At 37.4% G+C, this 12,107-nt stretch overlaps 2 protein-coding genes across 5 annotated transcripts; one reads left to right on the forward strand and one right to left on the reverse strand.

Moving 5' to 3' along the window:
* Positions 1 to 140: 140 nt before the first annotated feature.
* Positions 141 to 1,269, reverse strand: LOC127413731 (ribonuclease kappa-A-like). Its single transcript, XM_051651117.1, has 3 exons — positions 1,053 to 1,269; positions 767 to 849; positions 141 to 444 (listed from the first exon to the last, which is right to left on the reverse strand). The coding sequence occupies exons 1-3, from the start codon at positions 1,128 to 1,130 to the stop codon at positions 300 to 302; spliced, it is 306 nt and encodes a 101-aa protein (XP_051507077.1). The 5' UTR covers positions 1,131 to 1,269; the 3' UTR covers positions 141 to 299.
* A 170-nt stretch (positions 1,270 to 1,439) lies between these two features.
* Positions 1,440 to 11,903, forward strand: LOC127413660 (P2Y purinoceptor 3-like). Of its 4 annotated transcripts, none has more exons than XM_051650981.1 (10): positions 1,440 to 1,943; positions 2,906 to 3,161; positions 5,652 to 5,767; positions 5,853 to 5,940; positions 6,139 to 6,300; positions 7,647 to 7,764; positions 7,879 to 7,955; positions 8,672 to 8,793; positions 8,938 to 9,038; positions 10,028 to 10,065. In XM_051650981.1, exons 2-8 carry the CDS (start codon positions 2,955 to 2,957, stop codon positions 8,774 to 8,776), a joined length of 873 nt encoding a protein of 290 aa, XP_051506941.1. In that variant the 5' UTR covers positions 1,440 to 1,943; positions 2,906 to 2,954; the 3' UTR covers positions 8,777 to 8,793; positions 8,938 to 9,038; positions 10,028 to 10,065. The 4 variants fall into 4 exon arrangements, with proteins under 4 accessions (XP_051506941.1, XP_051506931.1, XP_051506949.1 ...); XM_051650971.1 differs by lacking the exon at positions 1,440 to 1,943 and adding an exon at positions 1,978 to 2,390 and having other exon boundaries at positions 10,028 to 10,063; XM_051650989.1 differs by lacking the exons at positions 1,440 to 1,943; positions 8,672 to 8,793 and adding an exon at positions 1,979 to 2,390 and having other exon boundaries at positions 10,028 to 10,173.
* Positions 11,904 to 12,107: the final 204 nt, after the last annotated feature.

The raw sequence follows: 12,107 nt of genomic DNA on the forward strand, positions 1-12,107 counted from the left end.
AGTGTTTGTAGTTAACAACCAAATGACAGATATGGGGATTTAAAGGGTTTTGGTTTGTCCGCAGCTCAGAAAAGCACAAAACAAAGGCATATTATTGAGGTACAGGGTAATCATAAAGGTCAATCTCACAGCACACATTGTATTTTGTGAAAGGCTTCAATAGAAAGGCACAATGAAATAAAGCAATCTTATTCCATCTTAAATATCTACACACCGTAATTGCAGTATAACACATCAATTTTGTACAAACACCGCAAAGGAAGTTAGAAGAAGGTTTAAACTCCAATCACTAGGCAGCGTTAATGCACCAGGTATTCCTTGCGTTTGTTCAGGCGAACTTGACAAAATGACAAGAATCCTATAAACACATAGATTGCTGCCGCAATGAAGCAATTGTATCCAACTTGGTTGTACAGTTTATAAATGTCCTGAAGTGCTGTCTCCCTGAAATTTGAGAGGAGAAAGTTGTTTTGATTAAGGTGAAATTGTTAAAAAACATTTTGAGTGAATATATTTGCAGTACTTCTCTTAAATGGTATAACTTGCAGAATCTGTTTTCTCACTGGTGTTTGTATGCTGTTTGCACTAAAATTGCTTTACATAAATTTTAACATACTGAGGAAATAGAGTGGCCTTGTGAGGAAAAAACAAAAAACAGTAATAGCTGCTGTCATCGAGTATTGTGAATACATGTGACATTAGTTAAGCTAGACAGACAAGTCATTTTCCAGAGTGACTAAATGAGTACATGGCAAAAGAAACTCACGGGTTGTGCATGTCTTCCTCTGTAAAAGGCACATCCTCTATTAGCACAGCTGAATGTGTGGTGAAGAAAATCCCCAGCATTGCCTATGAGAAAAGCAGAAAACAGAAAAGCTTGATCAAGGTGAAAATAATTGCCATGTCCAAGTTGTTTTTTGATTGTTCTTAAGCCCTTAAAATAGAATGCACTTATGGATTTCAGGTTTAATGGTCTTACAACAGACCAAACACCTTTATACATGCTTACGTTGAACAAATGTATTTGATTAATGGTAGAAAACTTGTCTTACCAGCATAATGACACCCCAAATGCTCAAGACCAGTCCACATGCTGCCAGTTTAGGACCGCAAAAAAGCAAAGAAGCCATTTTTCTAATAGATACTTTCCAGTTTCTTTTACTTTGAGACGTCTGATGACATCTAGAACTTTTAGAAGTTAAGTTGGAGTTTTTCAGGTCTAAGCAAAATGCCAACAGTCACCCGATCAAATCAGCTGACTTTAGAGGAAGCGGAAGTAGACTGACTTCAGAGTGCAACGTCATAAACAGTTTGAAACAAACTTTTAAATGAGCTAACATTCCCGTTCTCACGTTCCAAAGTAACGCCGAATGTACACAACAACCCACATTCAACCCAGCCATAATATCTTTATTAGATAAAGTAAATACTTAAAACAAAACTCCACCCACCATGGATTTCTCTGAGCATTTAAAGTTGACCAGAATCAGAATAAGCTTTATTGCCAACTTTGCTACACATACAAGGAATTTAACTTAGTGACAGAAGCTTCCAGTGTAGACAGAAATAATAATAATAATTAAAAAAAAGAATAAAAATAAGGGAATAGAATATAAGGTTTATATAAAAATACACCATAAGACACAAAAATATACGTATACAAATACAATCTGTTATATACAGACGAGGGAATGTAACGTACCCTTGACTAAATTAGATTTTGCTGCCAGACTTTAACAAAATGTTCAGTAAAACAATTCTAACAGAGATTTTTTAATTTGAGCTTTCTCATAAGTTAAGCATGTGTAGTCTTGCTAGCATTTAAATCTTAAAACCAAATGGATAGATTGTTCCTAGTGTCTAAGGAAAATAAGACAGGAAAAACAAACATTTTGGGTGCCCATTTTCATTGGAAGCCATGGACTGCCGTCTAGTGGAAAATGGTAAGATTTGTATCTTATTTTATTTTTTGACTAGATATTCGTAATGATTACAAGTGATTGAAACTGGACACCTAAAGTGGTTACTTGTATGACTCTTTTCTCCACCCTTCATGTTCTCTTCCCATAACAAAACGTCGCCAAATTCCTTTAGTTTTCGCAGTCTGTATTGAGGAACTTTATGGGACAAAATGTTGGCTCGGTAGAATCAGGAAAAACTGTCAGCTCTACATGATATAACTCTCTAAAGAGCGTGTAGCAGACGTTTGAGCGGGGAAAGGAGAAAGAAACCGTGTGATGAAAAGAGTGAAAAGGAAAATACGAAGAGGGCGCGTTAACGGGATACCACGGCAAGAAAGAAGTTTGAAACTCCAAGAAAACCATGTGAACGTGTGATTTTGTGCTTGGTTGACAGCTCAAGGACAGAACTTACATCTTAAAAAGATACAGGTAACAATTAATCCAAGGAAATAAATTAAGCAATACAAGAGCTTTTAGAAGCATTGTGTCAGTGTAATACGTGGCCAAACTTGCTAACTACAGGCTAAATTGCTAAGACATATGTTTTTATTTATTTATTATTCTTATTGATTATTTGAGCCTAAATTCATAGAGAATTTGCAAATTAACAAGTATTCTTCGGAGTATTTTTTTTAAGGTAATATCCTACAGTAGCTTGCTCCATGGTGTTGTGAAAGTTGTTACATCGTTGTTACGTCACAAAGAGACAATGTGTTGGATTTGTTTCTTCAAAATTATTCAGTCTTTCCTGCATATACTGTGTCAGGTAAATAATGTCCAGATGTTGAGGGAACAATCGTTTGGGTGAGCCCATCATGGCCTGATGATGCCAGTTGTTCCTACAGTACATAAGAGAGGCTTCAGTACCACCATGAACATGTGGCGATATATAATAACATTCTCGTAACATTCTTTACTTGAAATATTTTCTTCTTGATTTTCAGAGGCCTCGCTGTGCCCCTCTGGATTCTTTTTCTCTGAGGGGCCTTAAGAATGGATGGAGAGAAGGGAATAGAGCAGGAGAGAGGAGATGAGAAAGAGAGTGATGAAACCGAGGAAGATTCAGAAGGGGCAGCCTTGATTTGGCATGAGGGATACCCAGAAGATGACTTGGGCTTACCAATCATGCACTGGGAGGATTTGAGCCTTCGTATTGCTGAACTTGAGAAGCAACAAGAGGAACGAAGACAGAGGGAAAAGGTCTGAATGAAAATAAAGATGGTCATATGCTTCAAGTTATGAATAATTGAAAAAAAAGAAAAGAAAATGCTTTTGGACTGGCCAGAACTTCAAGTCACTGATTTGCTTTGACTACTTGAGAGCATTGACAGGACATTGCCACTATGAACTGTTTCTCTAGGTGCATGCACATTAGCTCGACCTGCCTGAAAAATATTTTGTGTGTGTGTGATTTGAACTAAAAAACTTACATTTATGATACAGTTGTTGTCAGATTTTATTGCTGAATATATTTTAAACATAATCTTGACAAGATTTGGAGATTTCAGTCTTTTCTCATTCAAGTAGACTTGGCTTTAAAGACCCCATGAAATCAAAATTAAAGTTTTGCTGGTTTTAATCCATATCTACCAGCTTTGAGGTCATCTATATACTTGTTTACTTCTTTATGTTGAAATTTCGTTATCAGAAGATATAAGCATTTAAAATCTACAGTCTCTCTCTTCCGGATATAAACACCCAGGCAAAATCATGATGTTACATAGAGCCCGAGAAAATTTGTCCAATTAAATACTTTCTAGAATGAAACTGCAGCGTCCCCATCAGTGCACATGTACTCACCTGCACTGATGATGCCTAAGCAAGGCACTTCGAAGGGAGCACAATCCATGCTGTAGGGTCGTTCCAAACATAATTTCCAAACAATAAGAATCGCTTAAAAAGACTGCATAATATGCATATAGGGAGTGGTGGTACTGGTGGAGGGTAATTGTCTTCGAATGGAACAGGGAATAGGGATGATCACTTCTGAATAGAACGCGCAAACGCTGGATGCGAGGACATTGCCAGAAGTGCATTGGTATGTTTAATGTAGTCGTTTTTTTCTGAGGTTTCTTGGGATGTACAGTAGGGATGTGCACGAATAGTCGAATACTCGAGTATTCGTTCTGCAATAATTATTCGAAAAGTAAAAATACTATTAGAATTTCGCAAAGTTTTGCTTTGCCGGCCATATATACAGTGAGATGCATGTTAAATCCTGAACACACAAACTAAAACTGGCAGTTATAACAGAATGCACTGGGTGGCGCTGTTGAGTGTGGACACAAGTTGATCACATTTGATGAGCAAACCGTTCTGTCAGTATGTTTAGACGGACACCAAAAAGCGGGTTATTGCGATGTGGCTTACTGTGAGAAAGCTGGGTTCCTGTTTAAATGTACTGTATAAGCGGTGTACTCTTTACTCCCATAAATGTGCAGCTCGACAGAAAGCAGCATCCCCATAACAACCTAATCCCTGCGATGCTTCTGTAAACAACAAACATGGCATCCGAGAAAGACTTCGCTAGCTGAGTTAAGGGACATTCCATCATATAACTGGTGTTTACAAATGAGTATAGTTTTCTGAGCATGTGGATTTGCTTGTTTTTCTCAACAAAAACATGACATGAGATAAAATATAAACATAACTATTTTTTGTCGAGTGTTTATATTCGTCCTGTACGTTAATTGCGTCAGTCTACTTTATTAGCGGTTTCTTTTTCTTCGCTTTGCGTGAGCTTAAATGCTTTCATTCTATACTTTTTGTTTTCACGTTTTGCTTGTTTAAATGTTTTCAACAAAAAAACACAAGACATAATATAAGCTTGTTTTGGATATAATTAGAAGCTTGTTTTTTTTAAAATGGTGACGCAACCTTTATGACAAAAAAAATAATCTGACAACTTCTCTTTCTCATTAATTACCATCATTTAAATTATAGAATATTCGAGTATTCGTTTTTTATGAGTTTAAATATTCGAATACCAAATTATTGATGAATGCCCATCCCTAATGTACAGCATGAGTAAGTGTTCTTTATTCTTTATTTTTAAGTGTACTGTGATTCAAAACATTGATATATTGTGATCTTTTACTCGCTTTTTTCTCATTCAATTGCAATGACTTGCACAATGGCTCTAGCCTTGTTGTAAGCAAAGACTGCCATGCGCTGTGTTTGTTTGTCGGCTGGTTATGTAGTAACATGGTCAGTTAGTTCATCGTTTGGTTCTCAAGTCAGTGAAAAAGTGATTGGACTTGGTATTAAGATCAGTTCGTAGTTTCCCTGGCTCTGGCATGAGAAGCAGCAAGCCTATGTGTGTGTGGCTTTGCTGGGGGTTGCGATGTAAACTAAAGCCTATTGGCTATTTTTTTTAAAGACATGGGCCGTTTGACATCTCCCACCCCCAACTTTATGTTTCAGTAGGAAATACATCAACAAACCAACGAAAACCACGCTCGTCACTTCACAGGGACTTTAAAGGGACTTGGGGCACTTCACCTAACGCACCCCAGCAACCACATAGCAGTGCCCTAGCAACTACTCAGAGCACCCTAGAAACTGCATAGCAACACAATATAATCCACTCAGAACACCTTAGCATTGTAGATGGCGAGCTTTTGCACACACAAGCACATTACATTTTCTTTAGAAAATGGTAACAGTTTATACTAAAATGTGGTTTTGCAGGACTTGGACAGGCTGACGTTAGATTGGCCGGAAATCAGAGGGCTGAGGAGTCACAGAGAAACGTATGAAGACACAGAGGATGATTGCAACAGTCGTCTGACTGCTCTAACATCAAGGTGATTCAGATTTAAATATATTATTTTCTGTGCACCTGTTTAGAATGTAAATAATAGCTATAGCCATTATGATTTTTTATTGTAGGCTCCAGAGCCAAACGAATCTACAGCTCTGTTTCATCAACAACAGTGAAAGTGAGGAGGAAGAGGAGGAAATGGAGGCAAAGAAAGAGGTTTAATATACTGTCATATTGCAATTTCTTTTCACTGTTAGTGGGGGTGGGAGGCAACATACAGTGTAAACAACTGCAGTTTTGTTTGTGCCTGTGTAATGACAGTGAAGTGTACTCTGTCAGATTATTATTATTATTATTATTATTATTTTGAGATTTTCTGCTATTATATGTACTATATGTACACAACCTTTTCAGGTGGCAAAGCAGTCCAGTAAGAATGGTAGCAGGCAGAGGACAGAGAAGCAGCAAGTTTCAAGCTGTTCATCAACTAAGAAAGACAAATCAGGAGGGTTCAAGAATGACGTCAGAGCTGCACTCAGTGTACTCAGACACAAGTTGAGACTGGAGCAAAAACAGGTTAGAGCCAAACACATACACACACCAGCTTGCAGCACCTTCGCTTAACCCTTATATTGTGTTACAGTCAATACTGACCGATTAACTTTTTTTTTTTTTTCTGAAAACTAGTTTATTTAATCTAGTTGGAATAAAAGTCCATGACTTTGTTAACACATCTGAACACACACATTTTTTTTTTAAAGATAATTTACATAAAATTGTATTGGTTTTATTTCACTTTTTTACACCTGTGGTGTTCCCAGTCTAAAGTGACTGGACATGGGAAATGAATGGATTAGACTACAAAATACAGAAATATTAAGTGTTCAGGAGTATCCCAATCCTTTAGATGAGCACATATGTGGATGTCTGTTTGCACACACAAAGTCCTCGGACATATGCGCACACACATACACACCCTTTTGTGCATCGTCTTTCCATGTACACTCTTTGAGGAATATTTCAAGATCTACTTATCGTATTATATTGTGTTTGGGCTTGTTTGAATCTGGATAGTCTGCTGTTAGTTATGAAATGTCATTTTCTATGTTTATGTACTGTATATGGAAAAACATGACAAAAAGTGTTTCTTATATTTATGCGTCAGTGGGAATTTCATACACTAATACTCGCTGCAGTTTGGCCTCTGAGTAAAACACATTTGCTCATTGCATTTTACTAATTGCGACCTTTCCAATGACATATAACACATGGCTATCTCATTTTTTTTTATGTTTTTACCAGCTCTGAATATAATTATTGTGATAACAAATTAGCAAATTATGAGAACAAAACAGTTCTAATTTGTCAGCGAATTAAAAAGCATTATTTAAGAATTGGTAGGATCAGCTGTATGCATTGTAAAGTTCAGATTCTAAGCTTTAAAATGACACCTATTTTGTTTAGATCAAGTAAGTGGTTATTAATTTATTACATAATTATTATTAAAATAAAATTCTGCAGAGAGTGCCCCCCAATAGCCCACTAGTCCCCCACTAAGCTCAGTTCAATGAATATATATATATATATATATATATATATATATATATATATATATATATATATATATATATATTTTAAAATATGTTAAAAAAAAATAATTACTAAAAAAGAAGTTGACAAAAAGATCTAATGCAGTATCTTGGGATAATACATGCATTATGAGAGATTTATGAACAAACTTAGTCATTTTTGACCGGGAACATAAAAGGTGTTAGCACAACGAACACAACACAAGGGTTAAGGGTGTGTAGCCTTAAGTAGTAATGTATTATGTTGTAATTGTATTCTGTATTAGTTATGTATATATCATGCTCTGTATATATGCAAAAGACATAACTGTATACCACTGAACTCTATCGCAGACTGTATCTCCCAGTGAGGCTGTCAGAGAAAGGAAGCACTTCGAGCAAAGTGACTTGAGGAATTTGAGCTTGAAGGAGTTGAAAGCATTGAGGTCCTCACTAAGCAAAGACATTCATGGTAAGAACACAGCCAAAACATAAACTTTAATGTTGCAGTTGAGAAAGAAACATCAGTTGTAAATAAATAAATGTGTGTGTGTGTGTGTGTGTGTGTGTGTGTGCGCATGCGCAGACCTCAGTTCAGAGCTGGTGGGTCGACTTCTCACAAGGGACCAGTTGAGGACAGAGCAGGATGCGCTGCTACTGGAGGTACAAGATATGACATCACTTTGATGTACGGTCAAAATATTTCTTCTAAGGAACAAAAATGTCAGGACATTTGTTTACAAGACCTGCAGACTGTGAAAAGCACTCCGTTGCCACTTCAAAATATCTTGTTAGTATTTGCCAATTTACGGTATATTAAGGTTTTTTATTTCAGTTTATATATATATATATATATATATATATATATATATATAAATTTAAGACACTGATGAGGTGCTGTTTCTGCTGAGGAGGAACCTCATCCCAAAATCAAGTTGATTATGAAAATCAGTTAACCTTTTTACAACCTCAGACACTTCATAATCACATTATAATCGGTCATCTTGCGGCTGTGATTAAATGAACAGCAGTTGTTCACATGTAGTGCTTAAACTGCATGGCAGATAAAGCAATATATGTAACAATGGACAATTTACTGCATGCCGTGCTGCTTTACTTAATATTACTCTAATTATTTTGAGTGGCAAAGTCATGTATGAAAAGCTTTACATGTTACATAAATCATTAAATATTATTTGGACAAATACAAAGTATGTGTGACTGTATATGCATAGCCAAGCAACTCATGACTTGATTGTTTCTGTTTGTGAAATACTGAAATGTTATTTTGTGGAATAAAATGTATTTCAATGTGTGCACTGTTTTGTTGTGGTGAATTTGCTCAGTTGTGTGTATCTGTGTATGTGTGTTATGTGTAGCAAGAGTTTGTTTTGTCAAAAGGCCAGCTCAGCACTAACATAGGAAAAAAGAAAAAGGGAGGGACAGATCATGGAGCAGAAGATGACCAAGGAGGGTTGGATTGAGAGAATGGTCAAAATAGGTATGAGAAACAGCTGTAGTAAAGGGAAAGACTTGATTCAGGGGTAAATGAGTGGATGGAGCTAACAATGCATCTAAATGTGCTATGCTGAACTGCTCATCTGTATTTACCTTGATAGTCAAATTGTTTGATATTTTTGTTCAGTGTTGGAACAGAGGTGTTTCTCAGGTGTCAGGTTTTATTCATACTGAGACTTTGTCTGAAAAAGGACTTCATCTCTCATAATTCAGCCATCTATTAAACAGGTAAGTTTACTGATCCCTTTTTCAGCAGCTTATAAACAGATGCCACAGATGTGTTTAGCTGTTTTTACGTGTCATCGGTGTGTTGCAGTACTAAGTATGACAGATTTTTTGTAGATAACCATTAAATTTCAAAGTAAAGTTACCTATATATTTATATGTATATACAATACAAACTGGTCTTGTCTCTTTACTTAATTAACCACCATTAAACAAACTTTTTCGGTTATGCTGGGCAGAGGCAATATGTTTGTAATGTAACTTTTAACAAGGGTTATTTTTATTTTGTTGTCTTATTCCCCAAACCAGGACATTTGATTTATGAAGTCAAGCCATACTATTTTAATGTCATTTATTGACCTTCAGGTACTCACTGATTTATTGACATAGTGTCTTATATGTCTCACAAGTGGTGAGCAATAAGTCATTCACCATTCACTCAGTCAACTGTGTGCTAAGTTTACTAGGAGGTAGAGATAGCCATGATATAGCTTGTGAACAAGTTCTCAAAGGATGTTTAATGTGTAAATGGAACCAGAAGGAGCCTAGGCGTAGTTTGACAAAGGCTGAAAGTCTCAAAAGACTGTAAGCTGGCAATTGACACTCTTATCAGTTTATATTTGTTTGGAGACAGCAGAAAAAAAGGAATGGGGTATAGAGTCATGATGAGAGGGACAGGTTGGGTGTGGGGCAGATAGAAGATAGGACATGTGTGGTTACTGTTTGATGGGTTAATGAAGTGAAAAGGATCTGAATCAGCAGCATATATACCTATGCACAAATAGTACCAAGGGTTGTGAAAGAGAAAGGGGGATTAGGGAGGGGTAGAAAGAGTGTAAGTGAGAGGCTCCTGTTGGAAAAAGCTAGAAAGGTCGAGAACCAGGATATGTAAGAAATGACAGGAAGACTAGATTGAAAACTACAAAAGTTTTTAAAAATTTGTTACGTTTTGCATATCCTGACATATCCTGACATACCTGTGTCTCTCACAGGTGCTAAACAAGACAAAGAGGAGATTAAGGGGAATTCGAGCAAATTCTGAATTTGTTCACCAGAGTTTGGAGAAGAGGTGGTTTCAGAAGCACAGAATGGGAGGATGAAACCAGGATGCTCCCTAAACCTCCGATTAAAAACTAGCCAACAATGACGACAAGTGTACCAACTGTTTTGTTTGAAAGTGGAGAAGGGGCAGACACCCAGCTTTCTTCCTCACAAAATTCTTCTATCACTGGCACCTGCAATATTGATGAGTCCTACAAGTATATCTTCCTCCCCATTTGCTACTCCTTTACCTTTGTCTTCAGCATCACCCTTAATTCTGTGGTTCTATACCGTTCCTTTCGAGACACTAGACGTTGGAATGCATCCCTGATCTACATGGTGAATCTGGCCACTACAGACTTCATGTATGGTTTATCCCTGCCCTTCCTGGTGGCCAGTTATGTCATGCGTGATGATTGGATGTTTGGAGACTTCATGTGCCGCCTGGTGCGCTTCTTGTTCTACTTCAACCTCTACTGCAGCATCTTCTTCCTCACTTGTATCTCAGTGCATCGCTACTTGGGCATCTGTCACCCAATGAAGACCATTACCTTGGAGACAAAACGAGCAGTGAAGGGGACTTGTGTTTTGGTATGGATTGCTGTTTTTGCACTAACATGTCCAATTTTCCGTTTTGCACAGACACAGTATCTTCCACGTGGAGGGCACCAAGGGATTTTGGGGGCAGTTGTGGATGCTAAAGGCACAAATCCAAGGGAAGAGGTGTTCAATAATTGCTGGGACGATGCAATTGATAGGGAGTTCCATGATTACATTCCTTATGGGATCACACTTCATTTCTTGGGTTTTTTTGTGCCATTTAGCATCATTGCCTGGTGCTACTCACGTGTAGTGTTAACAATATTTCGGACACTGAACTCTCAACCCCATCCTCAAGGAGTCAGAAGTGGGACAGGCCGTGATAGTGTAGGAGGTATAGCAGGAGAGGGCATGTCTATCATCTTGGGGGCTCATTCACCTTACGTGAACAGGCGTCGCAAGTCCATCAAAACCATAATCACCATCACTCTGCTCTTTGCCCTTTGCTTCTTCCCCTTCCATGTCACTCGCACCATTTTCCTGTTGCTGAAAGTGACAAGTGAGGTGCAATGCCATACAATGCGCATGGTCTCCATCTGTTATAAAATTACTCGGCCTCTGGCCTCCTTCAATGCCTGGCTAAATGCGCTGCTCTATTTCCTTACGAAAGAGAAAAATGGGCCCTGCTGTCAAAAACCTGAGCATGCCCAGCCTGGCCTCCTATGGCCACTGAGAATGCTGGGAAAAGGAGAGGAAGAGGAGAATGAAGCTGAGGATGCAGGGAACCACAAGGTCAATGGGCCAAAAGTTGAAAACAATACATACAGAGGTCTACCTTAATGAATGCCATGTAAGGACGGAAAACATCTTGTGAGATCATACAGAACATGAAAGAGTGAGCCTGACTGAACTGCCTTTAGTGTGTTATTTACTTGAAATTAATGCCACATTTTGTTATATCCAATATATTTGTATAATTCTGTGTTTTAACATAAAAGTAGGATCATCTTTTAGTTGTTTTGTCTTTTCAATACCCCCTACAGTTATTGAATGTTTTATAATTACTCAGGGTGATTGCTTAGAGGGTTAAAAATGACTGATTAGCTTATTTTAGTGCATATTAATAGCACAATTACATATACTGTAGAATATCAAACTCATGTTTTTCATTTTTGCAGTTGTTGACATACATTAGAGAGGACACATTTTATGCAGGAACTACGTTCAGCACCGTCATGAGTTAATATATCTAAGCTGTGAATTATTAAACTGTTCTAATAAACATTTTCTGAACATGCTTAAATGAAAATCAAATGACTCAATATGTACTTCTGTCTTACTAAAATAAGTGAGAAGCAGATGACCCACGAAAGACCTCAGCCTCATAGACTGTTATTACCGCTTGGTATTACTTTGGTTAATGATCACGGTCATGTTGCAAGACAGATTTTCTGTACTAAAGGAAAGCCTGCCAAATGTAAACATGTATAT

The sequence above is a fragment of the Myxocyprinus asiaticus genome, chromosome 2, assembly GCF_019703515.2.
Source record: "Myxocyprinus asiaticus isolate MX2 ecotype Aquarium Trade chromosome 2, UBuf_Myxa_2, whole genome shotgun sequence".
NCBI classification, from domain to species: domain Eukaryota; kingdom Metazoa; phylum Chordata; class Actinopteri; order Cypriniformes; family Catostomidae; genus Myxocyprinus; species Myxocyprinus asiaticus.